Raw genomic sequence first — 20,166 nt, forward strand, 5'->3', positions numbered from 1 at the left:
AATAAATGCTGGAGAGGGTGTGGAGAAAAGGGAACCCTCTTGCACTGCTGGTGGGAATGTAAATTGATACAGCCACTATGGAGAACAGTATTAAGGTTCCTTACAAAACTAAAAGTATAACTGCTATACGACCCAGCAATCCCACTACTGGGCATATACCCTGAGAAAACCATAATTCAAAAAGAGTCATGTACCACAATGTTCATTGCAGCTCTATTTACAATAGTCAGGACATGGCAGCAACCTAAGTGTCCATCGACAGATGAATGGATAAAGAAAATGTGGTACATATATACAATGGAATATTGCTCAGCTATAAAAAGAAACTAAATTGAGTTATTTGTAGTTAGGTGGATGGACCTAGAGACTGTCTTACAGAGTGAAGTAAGTCAGAAAGAGAAAAACAAATACCGTATGCTAACACATATATATGGAATCTAAAAAAGAAAAAAAAATTGTTCTGAGGAACCTAGGGACAGGACAGGAATAAAGCATCATCATCTGCACTTGGACAAATAAACCCTAAAGCAGTTCAGTTTTGATCATTGGGTTATATCTACAGTCATCAAGACTGTATATTTGTAATTTATTTGAATACCAACTGTTTGCTTTGTTCCTATAGCATCTTTGAAGAATTCGATTTTTCTAACTGAAGGCCAGGACACAGTTTTAGTGGCACTTGATATCCCCTCTGAGTCTTTTTTTACAATATGACTTCCTATTTATTACAGTGGATAGCTGAGAAGAAACTGAGAAGAGGAAAATCAAGAAAAGAGAATTTTTAGGAAGCAATAATAACCGAACTGTTAAACACTGTCTGAGGTTTTAGATAAAAGTAGTTGGTCTCAGCGTATGTGAACTATGTATCGTCGATTCTGTTGTCACTTCCCAACATCTGCTTCAGCAATTTATTCTCCTCACTTGAATTTATATTGTCAGATTAGTTTAATATTAAAGTGAATCCTCCCTTTCAAGTAAAAGAGTTAAAAAGACAAACCACATCTTGAGCTAGGAGTCAAGCTGGATGCTTTAATTCCTGGTGATTTTTCCATATGCATTTAAATGTCTTTAGTCAAATTAACTGTCAAACATGGCTTGCAATGAACCTGACTGGAAACTTTAAATTTTCTTAGGGAGAAACTTGACTTGAGATTCTTGCCTCTTATGAAATTATTTTTATTTCCAGACATATACCAGATTAAAGGAATTGAAAAATTAAAGAATGGACAAACTGCTCATTTAATTGCACCTATAGAATATTTGACTAATAGGTATCACTGTAAAGCCCTTTGCTCAATAATTCATTGCCAAGAACCACCATGTCAGAAGTCTACTTATAAAGAATAAAGATCCTAAAATAATAATATCACTATCAATATTAACTAATACAATGCCACTCAGCAATTTACAACATCATTCACCCATACACTCAGTCTCTTACTTTTAACATCGTAAATATTTTTATATGAGAGCATATCCATTTCACCTTAAACTTAAAAATTTCTGCTGTAAAATTGTTTCAGTTTTGCATTAAGAAAGCAGCAGTTTTTAAAAACATTGTATTTCATGGGAAAGCAATACACATCACAGAGAACTTCCTACTTTGTTGCTTTCTCTAGTTTCTCTTAAACACTGTACAAAGCTATTTCATGCTATATGAGAATCATTTCTCCTCTTATGATAATTTTCATCTCCTCTACTTAGATTTCCTTATGATTTGTTAAGTTGTTTTGAGACCAGCTCCTGTCCTCACTAAGCCTATATCCTCTATAATTTCACTGCTCTTAGGGAAGAGTGGTGTTTCTGAAGGAGAGGGATATTTCTTGGGAAGGTTAACTTAATTAGGTTCTTTATCACACAGAAAAACCCTTCAAGGTGATTTAAGCAACTTGGTGCTTCAGGATCTTAATTTTTCAGTCCTCAAACACATGCTTGTGCTTTATGATTCAAGATAAGTCACAGATGGCCAATAGCTACAAATTTTTTCCCAGAAGGCAGGCTTAATCAAGTTCAAAAGGAGTGCTGAGCACAGAAAAACAAAACAAGTATCTGCCCAGTAATAAAGTCATTGCAGAGAAAAAGCTCTTCATTATTTTTATAATCATGTTGGAGGAGATTAGTAGCACTGTCATAAGGCAGATATAGGAATTCTTTTTCACCACGTGTATATTCTGTCCTCTGATTTCTGTGCTCTTCCATTATGGATGTTTGCCTATGTTACCAACACCTGTAGAGGTGGGGCTGAGAAGCTGAAATTGCTTCACATACATCTTTGGCCCTTTGGGCTTTCTCTGTCGCCAGAGAGCGTTGGACTGAAAAACAGGCTTCCTAGCAGGCTCTGTTAGGTGTGTGACTTAGATGCACTTAGGTGCGCTTCTCCCTCCAGTCTCAGGGTGTGATTTGAGATGGTAAGCCCCAAAAGTAGATTTGGCTTTAGCAAGCACTGGCTACGTTTTCTTTTCACAAGACCTATTGAACACTCTGTTTTGTTCTGTGCTGTGCTCAGCTAATAATATAAAAACCTATTTATTGCACTGTAGGTACTTTCTCAAAAATCTCGGCTGCAACCATTGTAAAGCAATTATACTCCAATAAAGAAGTTAAAAAAAAAATCTCGGTTGTCAGCCTGATTAATGTTTACTGGGTAAGAATGTCAAGGCAGGGTTACACTCACATAAAGGAAGAACATACAAGCAGTACCCGTTAATCTCAGAAATGGATTTGTTTGAGTACAGATATTCTGATGCTATATGAAAGCAAGTTGGCTGGTAGATATTGGTGCAGCTTATTTTTTTGAAGTTAGCAGGATCTCAATTACCTAAAAATTATTCTTTCTATCCAATGTAACCCTCACATGTATCATATAGAATGACCTGAGTCCAGTACTTCCTGTTAAAAGAGGGCTTTAAGGGAAGGCTGCCTGCCTATCACGACCACCCATGCTATAAAGGCCTTGCCATCACACTTCAATACTACTCATTTATAACCAACTCTGTTATACTGACTTTCTACTTGTACTCACTCTGTAACTATCCAAGGTTACCTTTACGAACCTAACAAAGTAATGGTGCTATTGATTAATGAAGCCTCATGTTACCATTGAAAATAAAAATCAGCATCTGGACTCGAAAGACCTTGATTCAAGTCAATTTAGCTACTTCCTTACTAGACGCCATGATTAGATCTACTCAAGCTCTCTGGGACCTCAGCTCCCTCCTCTGCAAAATAGAGATGCTAACATAGATGACAATTAGGTTTCATCAATGAGCAGCGGCTGTTGGGAGTGCAGGTTAAGGATGAAGAAGCCACAGGTGCAACCCGGTGTGAAGAGATCCCCACATCAAAGGCTTGCCATAGAGCACTAAGAAACATCCATGGACATATTCATCATCCCTGGACTTTTAAAATATTCACCTGAGGCAGTATAAACATAAAACAAAACAAGAGATGTGAAACTGATTTTTTAAGCCAAGTTTTATCCAAATGCTGCTCTCACTTTTAATAGTTTCATTATTAATGATGGGTTGTTAGAAGAGAAATGAAAGGAGAAAACTAGCTATACCTTCTGTATTCAAACCATTCTCTTATACGTCCTTGGTAGTGAGCATTTTATCAGCAGTCCTCTGGAGACAAAACCTACCTGTTATGTATGCTAAGTGAATGAGGGTGGGCTGGATGGGGTAGATTTCAGACAAAATGGGAAGACGCTGTGCTCTGGCAGGCCCAAGACAGAGATTCCGCAGGAAGCAAGAGGCAGGGCTTTAGAGCACTCCTCATACCATTCCAGGAAGGCAGCCACCTACTTTGCCTAGGCGTCGGGCCAGCTCTGGCAGGAGACTGGATCAAGGCTATTTGCATGTCTGTTTCAGGACATTAAGTTTTGTCTACCGATACAAAGTAAGGAGGAGATCAATGCAATCAGGCAGAAAACATAATTTAGAAGAAGAAAAAGGAGGAGGAAAAGAAGAAAGAAAAGACAAAAGTTTTGCTTTCAATGAAGTATAAATTTTATTTTTTGTAAAGTGTGACGGAGTCATCTGTAGAGAAGATACTTTAGTGTTTTAGTGGCCAGTTTAGAGTTTCCCTGATGTGTTTCAAGGAATAATGACAAAAACCAGAAAGACATACCCACTACATTGCAAACATAGCATTGGGTACTGTCATTTATGTGTTATGTCATTTAATCCCCACCAACTCTATGAAATGGGATCTAGAGCCTGAAGATGTCATGTGTCTGGCCTAATTTCTCACAGCCAATAATTGACAAAGCCCAGCTTTAGAATCCGAGGCCATGATTCAAAGTGTGTAGAAAGACCAAGAAATTTTAAACAGTGCTGGCAACTCTGTGTTGAAACTCTTCTATAAATAGTTGCCTGATTATTCCTAATTCCTACTGACTTGGTATAATGCAAGCTATTCAGCAATGTGATACGGATAAATATTTCCTTTTCAAAACACTGCACAAATACATGATTTCCTTCCTCTGTCCACCCTGTAGGAGAAGTAGGAAAAGAGCAAGGTAATAGGAATTTACCTCTAAGCTATAAAGCCTTCCTATCCTTTCAGTAATCACTGAGGGGAGCTCCTGCTTACTAGGGAGACCATAACAGACTCCATTAGATTCAAGTACAACACTTGGGTTGCCTGGCTAGAGAATGCCAAAAAAGCAAAGGAAAATATTATTGTTACTGAAATCATTTGATGTCTATGACTAATAAAAAACATGTTGGCAAACTGAATTTTTAGAAATGCCCAAAGGACTTGGTTAAAGCTATGAATTAATAGCATTCAGTAGTTCTGTCTGGAGAAAATTTAAAAAAGAAAAAAAGACAACGATGTTAAACTGTTTTAAACTTTATCTGAATAACCAAAAAGTCCAAACAGAAATCTTAAGCAACCAATCTAGGTCCTTTATTCAACTTTAAATTTAAATTTAAATTTCCCCTCCCCTTTCTCTTACAGCTGAATAAGAAAGTTTATACATTTTGAGTCACATTATTCTTGAATTCTGAGGGACCCACAGGCCTTCTTGGCCTTCTTGTCCAACATCTCACAAATACCGGAATTATCTCTAAAGTATCTCTGACAGCTGTATGCACCTTAGAGACTATGAGGGCTGAGGTGTCCATTCACGCAAGTGTTGTGTCCCTGGAGGGCTAGGGGTGGAAGGAGTTGGGGGTAAGCCAGACCCCCAGTTGCTTCTTGACCCAGGTCCCAGAGGTTACTCTGGGCCTGCCTGAAGATGTCCACCCCGCAGGCTCTGCCTGAGTCTGCCCAGAGCAGGAGGTCTTTGCCAGGACTCATCCTATCTTGTCATGGATTCAAGCTCTAACTACTGGAGGGTGCTTTCTCATGCTGTGCCACAGTCTGCCTCCTTGTGTTTCCTCCACATTGTTTCGCATGCTATCTCTGGAACAATACTGTTAGACTCAACTTCCTCTCCCCTTAAGTACCCTTTAGATAACTGAAGTCAGCTGTCATAACTCCCCTATAGACTCTCTTCTCCAAACTAAATATCCTCAGCTTCTTTCTCAGATCATAAGGCAAATAGACAAATATTATAACAATAATAAGAGACAAAAAACAATAACAATAAGAGAAAGACAAAAAGGTGGTCTGGAAATGGGAATTTTTTAAAAGAGTTGTCTTTTTAACTGAAAAGCTGAAAATTTTAAGTGATACTGAAGAGCGCTATATCTTTCCACTGAGTTCCTGTCCCTTAAGTGATCCCGTCAGGATGGAAATGCAGCTCGTTAGGAGTTTTACTTAGTGACACCATGCCAGCCCCTAGGCATCAGCCAACAATTCTCACCAACTTGCATTTATTTTTGCTTTGTTTATTTAGTATCAATGCCTACTTTGAGACAAGTTTCTGGAAGAATATTTACCTGCATACGAATAGATGTGACACGATTTCAGAATTTGAATACCACCTATTAAGAACTAAGGGAGGGACAATGTACGGAAACTAAATCCTTAGTTCTTTCTCCTCCCCAAATTTTATCATGTAAAATTCCACATACAGAAAAGTTGACATAATTTTATAGTAAACACCTATATCCTTCATAGCTAGACACTACAATTGACACTTTGCTATCTTCAGTTTATCACGTATCTATCAGTTTCTCTATCCATCCATCAACCCGTCTTACCTTCCTACACGTGTCAGTGTAGATCGTGCTCATCAGTACACCAAATCCCTGACACTTCAGCCTGTATAGCATTATCAGTTCTTTTTTGATACTTTTCATTAGCACTCTGTTCTGAATCCCTCTTGTCATATCCTTTCCCTCATTCCCCCTCCACTTTCTCAATCTTCGTTTCTACATCCTTCCTCTCACTTTCCATCCCCAATGTTCTAAGTGGTAAAAGCAAAGTGTGAAAAATCTGAGCACGGAGCCGTCTTGAAGCAGCAGCAGGAAAGGCCCCTCACAGGTGTGATCGCCATAGACCTGGGATAGATGAGGTCTGCATGAACAAGCTAATGCAAACCAATTTCCAAGAGAGAGAAGTACAGATTAGCAAGACAATTTAATTTACTGTGAGAAACACAGCTACCAAATACTTAGGCACCTGCATCTCTTCATCAGCTCAGTCTCTCCCTGAACTAAGCTGCATGACAGGCCAAATTGTGAAGGGTTTAGGTGAACAGAGACACAGAGAAAGACAGTTAGTAAGAAGGTCTTAGTGACATGGAGCAGAGATCTTATCAGCACTGTCTTAACAGCTGGCCAGCACGGTGTCTAACACCAAAGGGGTGCTTCATAATTAGTACAATGATAAAATGAGCACATGAATGCTAACTGCCCCTCTAGCAGAACGTCTGTGTGGCTCAGGGCGCCTCTCACCTGGACGGGCTGAGTAAATTCTGCCCACTTCCACCCCTCTAACGCTCTTTAATGAAGTTCCATGACCACCATTCTCCGCTGAATAATGCATTTTCTTTTATCCGGGCGTACGCCATTAGTTAAGCTTTCATGAAGTCCTGTCTTGCTGTCTTTAAAATGAGAGGTCTGTGACTATCTAATCCCATCTTTGATAAACTGATTTTATTGGCTTTACTCTCAAAACAGGGAGTGATTCCCTGCTACCTGAGTCTACTCTTTTTAAAGATCGGGGAACACCATCTTCCCTGGTGAGCAAAAACTATTCCTTTCCTTATGTCAAGATTTATGTCTGATAAGAATGTTAGTAGTTTATTTTCTGGGCTTCCTAATTACCAGCCCACAAAGACTTGGCAAGGTGAGCTCTTCAGTGGAAAGGCAGCAACACAAAAATGCAAACGCAGCACTTTTCACAACAGACATCTTCTCTGTAGTTGCAGAGAAATCCAAGTTTGATAAATCAACTCCATCGTGAGAACCATAAATGGAGCTTTCTAGTCATATAGTTTCAATGGGAATCCTTTGGTTATGTAACAACTTCTTAATGTAGTTCCTTCAAAGGTCTCGATATCATAAATCAGATTATTTTATAGCAAGGAATTCCTGTCCTTGCTACTTCAATTGCTTGAAAACCCTCTTATCACTGACCACTTTCTCTAAATAGATACCATAGTAAATATTTATAAACATCAGCATTTCATGGTAGCATCACATGTTTTAGAGTTTATTTGAATGCAAACCATTATGGATGGTGTTAGGGCAAAAATGACAGAATCAAGGCGATGATTATTTCATGTGAGTCTACTTACAGATTGGAAAAAAAATCAGATGTTTTTAGGTTTTGGCACTTCAATGGTAAAATGCAGACTGCCAACTAGAGTTCTTTTCTAATTGCCTCTCTATATAAGCAGCCAAAATACAAGGCTCAGATCCAGATAAAAACCATTCAATAGGGTGAAAGATACTATGATGCAGAGAGTAGGCTTTTATTGTTGGTGATTCCAGTGTTCTGACAGGAGCACATGTACCTCAGACAGGACTCAGTCTAGATGGACAGGGAGCATTTCATCTAAGCCGGCCTTCAAAGGCCCTGTTTGTTCAGACATCATTAGTTCTTTTTATTCCTTTGATGCATCTGTCTCTAGTGACGGAAACTCTTATTTTTTTAAGAAACTAAAGCACAAAAGGAAACTGGAAAAGCTACAAACTGATTTGGCAACAGCTAAGCAAGAGGCTGCCATCACAGTCCTGGAACTCAATGAGAAGATACTGACTCTATGTGAAGGAAAGCCAGCCCCTAGAGGTCAGTATTACCATGTGACAGTCACACACTGGCCCTTGGTCCTAGGTGATGCATATAGCTTTTCTGGCAACAAAGCAGAAAGCAAGGCCACAGTGCCAGACAGCGTACTGGGCCAACAGTGTGCTGGCCTGGCCCGACCTCCATTCTGCATGATCAGAGACAGCACGCAAACTCCTAACTCCAGGCTGGGTGTGATTTCACTGTGTGAGAGGCAAGGGATGAATAAGCATTTCCTTAAAGAAGAGTCTCTGAGACTGAAGAGGGGACTGAAACAGGTCTGATAAGTGTCTTGCTGGGTGGCAGTGAGGGAAGGGCAGGGCCCAAGGAGGAGACCTCAGGCCCCCAGGGATGGGGCTCTGAAGTGGGGCAAGGAGAGGGGCTTGTCTAAAAGTGTAGACGGGCCGATAGACTGACTATCGGGCATGTCAGACGGGCATGGGAAAGGAAAGAAATTTGTGTTTTAACAACAGGCTAACGAGCTAGAAACAAACAGGGAAGCCTGGTTGGGAATGAAATCTGGGTGGTTCAGAAAAATTTAATAGCCACTCTGGTTTGGATTTTTAAAAAAGTTTTCTCTCAGAGATGATAACAAGCCTGGGGGAGAAAACCCCTCGGACTGTCATCATCAGCAATAATATGACTTCACGTCTGATACTACGCGGCAGGCATTTTGCTCAGTATTTCACGTGCATTTAATTCTCAGAATAACCTCTGAAGCAAGTACATTTATGAATTCCACAAGAATAAGCACAGGCTTAGAGATGTGGATTCTTACCTTGCCCCAGGACAGACGTGTGTGACAACCTGGGCAGTCACCCCAGGGCGCCTGCACAGCTCTGGTGCAGTGAGGCTATTTCTCTGCTCTGCAGCAGCGATAGCAAACCTCGTTCTGCCTGGTGGATCTCTTGCAAAACTATGATTCCTTGGGATGAGTGTCTTCCTTTGATGTGCAGCACTCTTGTAAAGCCAGGAACATGCAGTTGTTCTTACTCCTGCTTCCTTTATTACTCATAAGTAATTATGAAAAAAGAGGAGGAATGTGGAAATAGTGGAGGAGGAGAAAGTAGGTGATGTGATGGCTGCAGAAAGTGAGACACTCCCAGCATCCTGACCACATGGGAAACTAGTTAATGTGAGTTTGGTTTTAATTTTCAATTTTGAATAGCACTTTCCCAAGATTGAAATGGCATGTAACACCATCACTTTGAAACGCAGCCTTTTCTCTTTCCACAGAACAACATAAAGACAGTTTAATTTGCTTTCACCACCTTGAAACCTAAAAGAATAAAATCCAGTAGAGAATATTATGCATTTAAAGGTCTTTATTCTAAGGCATCATGGCCATATTTCAAACTGGTTGCATAAGAAGAAGCTAATGATGACTGTACAGCACATTGGAGGAAGTTCTCCAGCTCACCTGAGAGAAGCTTTCAACTTCTCAACTATATTTTGAATCTAGTGGAAAAAAAGATTTTATTGCAAGGTATCTACTTCTCATTACTCTCATTCTTGACAAAAATAATATCATTTGCTATCTAATGATGATTTTTGTCCCTTTGAGAGTTTAATGGGTCAAAATTAAAATAGTACTGAGGCACGAGGACTCTAATGGTTGTGGAGGGAGGTTAGAAAACATTAAATCCCACCTTTGCTTCTTTGTCCACTTTTTTCTATATATTTCTGTTTAGAAGGGAAAAAAACTACCTGTACAGGAAAAAACAAAACAAAACAAAAACCCTAATGTATTATGAACATAATGTATTATAGATTTAAATAAAGTCAAGTACTCCAAGGTCAATTAGAGGTCAATTACAGATGAAAGCAGGGACTCCCTTTTCAACCCATGTGTTGCTTCTTTTATTTGGTGGAGAACCTGAGTCAGTGGACTGACATACAGCAGGAAGGTCTTAAACCAAATATTTGCACAGTCTTACTCTCCCATGGGTCTCATGCAGCCTCACCCTGCATTCAATAACCCAGGAGATTGTCAAGGCCGTTGTGGCCCCAGAGTAATATGAGCTCTCATTCTCAGAGACTTTGGTCACCTTGCCCTACCTCTCAATTGATTTGAAAGTAAAGTCTGAAAAGATGTAGGTAACTTTAACACACAATGAATCCCATTTAACCACTGGACAATTAGGTTTGACCCAGCTCCCACACATAGTCCTTGACCAGAACACCACTCTTTCCCTAGTTAGTCCTGTGCCCTTTTATAAAATGCTTGCTTTTGGTTTTCAGACATCTCTTTGCAAATGGCAGATGCCCCCAGTTATAACAGGCTTAAGGAGAAAGGGTGATTTATTGGCACAAGTGTAAACAAACTAAGAAAGTGCATGCCATCAGCCTTAGAGTCCCATAGATTCAGGGTCTCAGATCCCATCAGGGCACCTGTGTCTCTCCACTCTGCTTCTCTCTGCATTGAGACTTTCATTCCCTCAAGTGGGACGTCAGGAGAGTCTGGACACATGGCCACAATTAATTAAGGGCTGCCCTCCTTATCTCTCCTCCAGAGAGGAAAAAAAGCATTTTTCCACCAGCTCCAGTTAGAAAAGGTACAAGAAAATACTCTGTCCTGGCTTGGGTTGGGTACTCATCCAGGGCCATGAATCAATCTTTATAGCCAGGGGTGGGGAAGTATGGTTGGACAAGCTTGGTCATGCACCAGCCGCCGGGCGGAGGGGCACAGGGAAATAAGGGGGGGAAAGGAGGATGTTGTGACTAGTGGCTCCCAGAAGCACAGAGCTGGACTGGGAGAAGAATACTTCCTTAAAGGAAGGGATAGCCCATTGCAGGAAAGAAAGAGTGAGGCACAAAATCAACATGTCCGATCCACTTTCAGCTGGTAATCAAGTTAAAATATAATAAAATGCTTAATGAGTCACCCATCCATGTGTATTTGCACTTTTTAAGTAGATTCTTCTTGATGAACAAAAGACCTTCATGATTCAAGAAATAAATGTCCAGCAATATAACTCCGGACCCCATAGTAGATGGAGAGTGAACCACTTTGGGAAAGGAGACCCCTTCCAGCCTCCATCAAGGGACATCGTGGTTGCCTACTCGGAAAGCCAATCTTATTGTAACAATTGAAAATGCAAGAGGGGAAAAAGTGTTGATTCTAAGTGACATGCTATCTGGATTAACATGAAGCTACTTCTCTGCTATAGTTACAAACCAGTGCCTATAGTTATAACAAGCAGATTAAAGAGATGGATCCAAATAAATTAGAATTTCTTTTTATGCAAATGTGCACAATTCTTCCCTGTTTGGTTCATTTTCTAAGTAAGACTATTTATAAGGTTGCCATTCAACCTCTGATCAGAGGTATGTCCTGGAATACTAGGAATACTTTTAAGCATGTTCAAATTCATGAAACAGTGAGCTACCAAACTTTTTTTTAATACGTAAGCACAGAAAAACTATTTCATTGGCTATGTACTTAAATTACCTCCAAGGAAATAAAAGATTTTAGTCAATGGAAAGTTCAACCAAAAAGAAAAACACCTTTATTATAAAACTGGCACAGCAGGAAACTTACTTACAGCCTTATCCTTGTTTGTTGATTTTACTTTGTACAGATAATCACGGCCCAGGGCAGATTCCTTGCCTCATCTGCACAACCTGCACCTGAAGTGCTCACAGTTTAATTCACTCACAGAATTCAGTGAAACGCCTATTATACCCATTCACCTTTTGGTAAACATTAGTAGGCAGGACCCTAAGGTTAGATTTCAAAACCATCTTTGCTCCTTTTGGTTTTGGAGCACAAAGTTACTTTGTAAAGGACCTTGGTGACTAAGTCCTGTTGTTGGCACATGAGCATCAAGTCACCTGCTAAAATGAAAGCTTGTATCTTTTTTTTTTTTTTTTTTTTTTTTTTGCGGTACGCGGGCCTCTCACTGTTGTGGCCTCTCCAGTTGCGGAGCACAGGCTCCGGATGCGCAGACTCAGCGTCCATGGCTCATGGGCCCAGCCGCTCCGCGGCATGTGGGATCTTCCCGGATCGGGGCACGAACCCGTGTCCTCTGCATCGGCAGGCGGACTCTCACCACTGCACCATGAGGGAAGCCCGAAAGCTTGTATCTTTGACCAGAACATCCGGGACCTGGTTTATAGACTTCAAGCTAGCATACTAAAGGGAATGCACTCTTCTGGATTTTATTTTCCTTTTAATGCTTTTCTCTTAATATGCACAGCTGGTATATCAAATAACATATCTAGTTCCCACAGGCAAGTTCCCATTGTCCCACTGAAAGCCGTATCAACTTTAAGTCATCTCTTGGTTTTACTCTCATTAAGAAGACTCTCCCAGGTAGTACAGATACATCCCAGGGCATTACCCAGGGCTCATGGTCTGAATAGAGCCAAACACACTTTTGAGGGAGGCTTGTAATAGGATTGACTTCTCAGTGACACAAAATTATTTTTAAACACTATCCCATTAATTTTAAGAATCATACTTGCTGGCTGTCCTACACAATTATGAAAGTCAGGAGATATATCTCTTTGCCAAAACCCCAGAGCCAACTCTAACTAGAATTCTAAAGAGTATCTTTTTATCATGATGTCCATCCCCAGGCACTCAGCCCAAACCTTCTATTCCTCTTTTTATTTCTCCTCCTGCAAACCTCCTTGGGATCAAAACTCCTACTGCAACTAGACGTCAAGAAAACAGGGATTTGAGGGTGATAAAAATGTTCTGGAATAAGATAGTGGCAACACTTGCACAGACATTGTCAATACAGTAAGACCACTGAATTGCACGCTTTAAAATGGTTAACATGGTGAATTTTATGTTATGTGAATTTTATCTCAGTTAGGAAAAAAAACAAACAAACAGTGATTAAAATAATCTTCACAAAGATGTAACACCCTGTCAAGTGTATTTTAATGAGAATGCTTTGGGCCTAAATAAAATCTTGCCTTGGTAGAATTCCAAGCTTTTAGAGAGCGGTCATGTTAATATTTATTGGAATAAGGCTAGTCTTGAATAATTGTCCATTTGTGTCTAGTCTTTTAAACAATGCCATCCTCTCCTCTTCTACTGTCTCTCAGCACAGCTCTTGGAAAGGCTGCTATTCCTCAAAGTAGGAACCAATTTCTTGACCAATAGCTCTGCATACAACCTTCTTTTGCCATTGAACACAGATTTTTTTTTTTAACCTGTCTACCTAGAGTTTTCTAAGAAAGTAACAAGGACAGCCCTGGGATCTCACTGTTTCAACTGCTGGGACTTTGTCAAAAGCACTGCTCACCACCCATGGCATCAGATTGCGTGAAGCTCAGTGTGACATTTGATCAAAGCACAAACAGGCAGCCTGCACTTTCCTATTGCTGCCAACTGTGTTACTGCCTTGATGGAAAGTGACAAGAACTCAGGGAAACAAAAGGTGGAGATTTTCCCACCCACATAATTATCCTTACATTTGCAGAAAAGAGTTTTCTTTTAGGCACTCCTACTGAATCCTTAGATACAGAAACTGTTCCACAGTGGGATATTTTATATTTAGGCCAATAAACACCAGAAATTAACATTAGGAAAAATGAGAGAATGTAGGAATAATAACCTCAAGGTGTGCTTTTTAAGTATAACAAGTTCCTAAGGAGTTTTAGCATTTACCTCATAGAAATAGTTTATATTTATCTTTATAATCCCTAGTCTCATTCAGAGATTACCTGTCAGGTTGCCTCTTCCTTTGTCCACTGAAGTCTTCCTGAAATAGAGCTGTTTCCTGGAATAGAACCCCAAAGCCAAAGTCTTCTCACTGATTTCAGAAGTTCCCTCAAGGAAAAACAACTCCTCCAGGAGTCCCTGAAAAGCTTAGGGACTTATTGCAAGAAGGTCCCAAGAAATGTTACTTATTCAATATGTACAAATTGAGGGTGGTTCTAATTTTCAAAAGGACATCCCAGAGGCCTCCAGGCCTAAAAATAACTCACATTAAAAACTAGTCATCACTCAGGACTTTGTTGGTTGCAAGTGACAGAAACCGAAATGAGACTGGTTTAAACAGAAATGTATGAGCTGCTAAGGCTGGCAGTGAGGCTGAGCAGGGTTTCTGGACTGCTCATGTGGCTCTTCTTTGCCAATTGGCCCCATTTGAGCTATTGCAGGCACAGATCAGGAAAGGTCCCCTGGCTGCCCTGGCTTATCAATCTTTGGTGAACATCAGTTTCTGCCTGCTCAGAACTACTTCCCCTTTCTTTTACTAACAAAAACATGGTTTTCCTTTGGGGAACTATGCCTCTCCTGTTCTCTGCTGTCCAGGGGGACTGTCAATCAGTGTCCCTTTCCTACTTAACCTAGGAAAAGGCTTGTGACTAGCTGAGCCAATCACACTTGCTTTTTTTCTGGAACTTGAATCTTGAGCTGAGTTGAATGAGGGAGGGCAGAAAAAAGCTAGAGCTAATTCATTTGGGCCCTGCCGCCTGAAGAAATTGTCTATTTTGATACCATATTCTTGAGGCTGACTTCACAAGGTCAGGTTGTTAAGCTTTCCTTCAGCACTGAGAGCTTTCTCATATCCTTACAATAAACTCTTTTTTTACTTAAAGTAGTCTGCATTGGCTTACAATACTTGCAACCAAAGAACCTTAATTTGTACCCAGCTAAAGGGAACAGAACTTCTTTCTCACAGAATCTATACAGAAATCTCAAGGAAGCCATTTGACTGACTCTACTTGCATCGCCCTTGGATCAACTGCTATGGCCAAGGCAATGGGATTTTATCACACCTGGGTCATGTGCCAGAGGTCAAGGGCTAGGGGACACTATCAGATAAAAGAAGATGGGAAAATTTTCTGGACAGAAGCCAAAAAAAAAAAACCCAAATACTTTTCACTGTCCCTTTTAATCTATTTTAGTTAAAGTTCATAAAGTTGGAGAATACAGCCATGAGATGAAGATCAGATTTATCTTGTGAGGAAAGTTAAAACTTTCTCTTCTTTCTCTCCCTATCATTTTCAAAGTGCATATTTAAGCCCTTTCTTCGCAAAAAGTCTGGAAATCTATTTATTTTATAATTAGCAAAGGGTAAGAAGATCCATTCTGAAATTTTTGGTTGAGGTCCAGGATTTGCTAGCTATATCAGCTGTGGGAATTCAATGATGTCAGGGTCTCCGCCCTCCTTTGTTTGTAAGACTAATTTTGGCATTATACTATTATCAGGAAATGGTGCTCCCTTTCTTCTGTCCATCCCTTAGGAATAGTTTTTTGGGGTTTTTTTTTGTTTTTTTTAAAGTCTCCTGGCTTCTGTATCCAGAGAGTTTGGATGAAAGGGCAAGCACCAGCTAAATGTCAGACAAGGAACATGGGAATTGGAGCCAGATCAATTTCAAAGGTTTCTTACTTAACCGTGGAAACTGCTATGATCACCAGAAGAGCATGTGCTATTTGGAAATACTGCTAAAAAACCCAGACCAGAGGCGAGAAGGAACATTTTTCCTTCCAAGAAATGTGTAGAGAAATAGTGAGCACTCCTTTGTCACACAGAGCAGATGGAGATTTCTTTGTCAACAGAAGATGAACTGGAGAGTTTGAGGTTGCAAACAACTGTCAGTCAGCTGTAGATACTGGTGCAGCCGTTCCTGATACCAACCTCTTGGTGCCAAAGTACAAAAAGGGTACGATGTTCTCTCCCGTATTCCCCAGAAACCACAATGTTATTTTATTTAATGACTCAGTGTTTCCTGATAGGAGGTTGAAGTTAGAGGCTAGATACATTGGTCATATGCATAAATTGGAGGAATGAGTGGATACTTTGGGGGGGGGCTTGAGCTCATTAAATCAAATTTAGAAAGGATGCCTAGGACCAGATTGTCCTGGAGAGGTGGAAAACTTCTCTTTGAAGACACAGGATTTCTTTCTGGCCAGTGGGATTGGGTTCAATTTATACTCTTATGTATATATTAGATACATATGTGCAGTGTAGTAGTCTGGAAGAATATTTGTTTTTAAAGATATACTGCCTTGGACCAGATTACCCTACTATGCCTTTAATTTTTTTTCCATTAAATAAAGCCACAATTTGATACTGGACAAAGAACATAGAACTAAGAAGAAATAAAGAGCTAATGTAAGAGGCACAGCATTATTCCTGATTTGCTTAATATGCATTGGATCCAGGAGAAGTGTGTTAATCATGCTGGCATAATAATCAGTGCCTGCAAGATCTGAAAACATTATTGCTCTTCTGCAGATGCTTTCCTTAATCCCAGAAATTATCATTGAGAATGTTGCTATGATTTTCCAGTAAGACCCGAAGTCCTGCCATGACAAGCTGTCATTTCAACCTGGGCACACTGTTAGAATATCTGCTCCGCAAAGATAGACAGTCTAGACATCGTCCAAAGGCCCCTTTTTTCCTGGGTCATTTCTAGTGAATAAAGAAGGAACCCTGTTCCTATTCCAGGGAATTTTGTATAGAACTTGTCAAACAAAGAAGAGAGGAGCCCTCAGCCACAAACAGAAATTGTATTCTCATAAAGTGATCATTTATAACTCCAAAAGGTGAATCTCTGAGGTCAAGGAAATAAAAGGATGCAAGAGAGATGGTGGAGAGATACACATATGCTTCATGCATAGATGAAAACAAGAATTCATATGAGTCCTCAAAGACAGAATAAGCATTACAAGACTCAGGTCAGTAGGATAAAACTTACTTATTTCTATAGAATCATAATATTACCTTAAATCTTAAAAGCTCCTAAATTTAAAAAATAATTGAATGGCAAAATTTTTATCACACTGAACTGTCTATGACAGGATTCTGACCTCAACTGTTTAACAAATCATCCCTTCCAGGCCCTTATCCCAGCTGACCAGAGTAACAATTTTGATAGCTCTTTAGGGAGAATAGGTTTTTCTAATTCAAGATGAGTGCCAAGATCTCTCATCTTATGCCATGTTGCTAAGTAAATTTCTGACAAAAGGTAGTTTCAATATGCTTTTACTTTTTGTAATGTATGCCACCACCAGACACTATTCACTTTCATTTATAGAAATATATAATGTTAATTAATTCATATATAACTGTTTCTAAAAGATTACCTGCAGTTTTAAAATGAGAACTCTTTTAAAATATACTTTTCATTTCAAAGTTTTAATGTCTCATATATTTATAGTGATTATATTATTAGAACTAAAAATCAAAACACTGCCTGAGTTCTAACATATACATTTACATCCATACTCAAAAATATTTGAAACCAGGACCATGCTACAGAATCCTAGATGTATTATCATGATACTGATAGTTAAACAGGATTGCATGAGAGAGTGGAAATGCCACATTTACCTAACTGATGTTATTTGTGGATCTGAGCAGATAAGAGCCTTGGGATCTTAGAAGTGAAGGTTAGTGAAATATAATTAACACCCCAAATCCAAGAGAACGTCGGAGGACAATGATGAAAATACAGAGCTGACCACTCTGAAAGTAAGAAGCAGTGCTTATCTTTTTAAATCGTATCATCAGAAGAGAAAATATTAGAAGCAGACCTTGTATAATCCATCTATCTTAATGCTATAAACATCTTCAGATGCAAGTGGCTGATCTTTCCTTTTTTATAACCATAACTTTTCCATGTAAGTCCCAAGAGTCAGTAATTGAATTTGAGAAAAGATGTCCTTTTGAGGTTGCTTTGATCTAAAGCCAAAGGGAAGTAATTTATTTAGCAGAAACTGTGGGTTCTAAACAAAGATGTATATGTGGGAATATTGGCAAACAAAATTAAGTACCTTAATTTCTTTGTCAATAAAGCAGTATCAAGATGCTAAAAATTCACTTCAGAATAAATTCTTAAGAAAACAGAAACTGGTTGAAGGTTTTCTTTTTTCCTTCCCCATCATCACATGCTAATGAACACTCTAATTTATATTATATAAAAAGGTTTTAGTCCTTCTTTAAAAACATTCCCAAAGAAAAATGAAAGACTAACTAGTCTTTTATTGTCTCAATTACATCATTTCTTTTTGCTTAATTTAAGGCAATAAATTAATATTCTTATCCCTTTTAAATGACTGATTTCACACAGCTTTCTACATTAGTGAAATTTTATGTATATTATTCCCTGATTTATTACCTGCATGTACTGTATTAAACACATTGCTTATGAAAGTTAAGCAAGAATAAAAATATCTCGAATGAATTTCAAATTGAGGGAGGGTAAAAAACAATACATAAAGATTACACTAGAGAAATAAAATTCACATGAAACAGATGAAGTCCAAACCTAACTGAAAATTTGTTTTAGCATCTTTATTGGAATATAATTGCTTTACAATTTTGTGTTAGTTTCTGCTGTATAACAAAGTGAATCAGCTATATGTATACATATATCCCCATATACCCTCCCTCTTGCGTCTCCCTCCCACCCTCCCTATCCCACCCCTCTAGGTGGTCACAAAGCACCGAGCTGATCTCCCTGTGCTATGCAGCTGCTTCCCACTAGCTATCTATTTTACATTTGGTAGTGTATATAAGTCCATGCCACTCTCTCACTTCGTCCCAGCTTAACCCTCCCCCTCCCCGTCTCCTCAAGGCCATTCTCTACGTCTGTGTCTTTATTCCTCTCCTGTCCCTAGGTTCATCAGAACTATGTTTTTTTCTTTAGATTCCATATATATGTGTTAGCATATGGTATTTGTTTTTCTCTTTATGACTTACTCCACTCTATGACAGACTCTAGGTCCATCTACCTCACTACAAATAAGTCAATTTTGTTTCTTTTTATGGCTGAGTCATATTCCATTGTACATATGTGTCACATCTGCTTTACACATTCATCTGTTCATGGACATTTAGGTTGCTTCCATGTCCGGGCTATTGTAAATAGTGCTGCAATGAACATTGTGTTACATGTCTCTTTTTGAATTATGGTTTTCTCAGGACATATGCACAGTAGTGGGATTGCTGGGTCATATGGTAGTTCTAATTTTAGTGTTTTAAGGAACCTCCATACTGTTCTCCATAGTGGCTGTAACAATTTACATTCCTACCAACAGTGCAGGAGGGTTACCTTTTCTCCACAACTTCTGCAGCAATTATTGTTTGTAGATTTTTTGATGACGGTCATTCTGACCAGTATGAGGTGATACCTCATTGTACTTTTGATTTGACTTTCTCTAATGATTAGTGATGTTGAGCATCCTTTCACATGTTTGTTGGCAATCTGTATATCTTCTCTGGAGAAATGTCTATTTAGGACTTCGGCCCATTTTTGGATTGGGTTGTTTCTTTTTTTGATACTGAGCTGCATGAGCTGCTTGTAAATTTTGGAGATTAATCCTTTGTCAGTTGCTTCATTTGCAAATATTTTCTCCCATTCTGAGGGCTGCCTTTTGGTCTTGTTTATGGTTTCCTTTACTGTGCAAAAGCTTTTAAGTTTCATTAGGTCCCATTTGTTAATTTTTTTAAAATTTCCATTTCTCTAGGAGGTGGGTCAAAAAGGATCTTGCTGTGATTTATGTCAAAGAGTGTTCTGCCTATGGTTTCCTCTAAGAGTTTTATAATATCCAGCCTAACATTTAGGTCTTTAATCCATTTTGAGTTTATTTTTGTGTATGGTGTTATGGAGTGTTCTAATTTCATTTTTTTACATGTAACTGTCCAGTTTTCCCAGCACCACTTAATGAAAAGGCTGTCTTCTCTCCATTGTATATTTTTGCTTACTTTATCAAAGATAAGGTGACCATATGTGCATGGGTTTATCTCTGGGCTTTCTATCCTGTTCCATTGATCTATATTTCTGTTTTTGTACCATTACCATACTGTCTTGATTACTGTCGCTTTGTAGTATAGTCTGAAGTCAGGGAGCCTGATTCCTCCAGCTCCGTTTTTCTTTCTCAAGGTGGCTTTGGCTATTTGGGGTCTTTTGTGTTTCCATACAAATTGTAAAATTTTTTCTTCTAGTTCTGTGAAAAATGCCATTGGTAGTTTGATAGGAATTGCATTGAATCTGTAGACTGCTTTGGATAGT

The 20,166-nt window shown here is 39.1% G+C and overlaps 1 protein-coding gene across 1 annotated transcript in view; it reads left to right on the forward strand.

Moving 5' to 3' along the window:
* CCDC192 (coiled-coil domain containing 192) overlaps nt 1-20,166 on the forward strand; it is a 203,487-nt gene that overhangs the window by 124,972 nt on the left and 58,349 nt on the right. Inside the window, exon 7 of the mRNA XM_055086905.1 lies at nt 8,055-8,187. Within this exon, the coding sequence (XP_054942880.1) occupies nt 8,055-8,187 (133 nt within the window). The remainder of the gene's footprint in view (nt 1-8,054; nt 8,188-20,166) is intronic.

Source organism: Physeter macrocephalus, chromosome 8 (assembly GCF_002837175.3).
Source record: "Physeter macrocephalus isolate SW-GA chromosome 8, ASM283717v5, whole genome shotgun sequence".
Lineage (NCBI taxonomy): Eukaryota > Metazoa > Chordata > Mammalia > Artiodactyla > Physeteridae > Physeter > Physeter macrocephalus.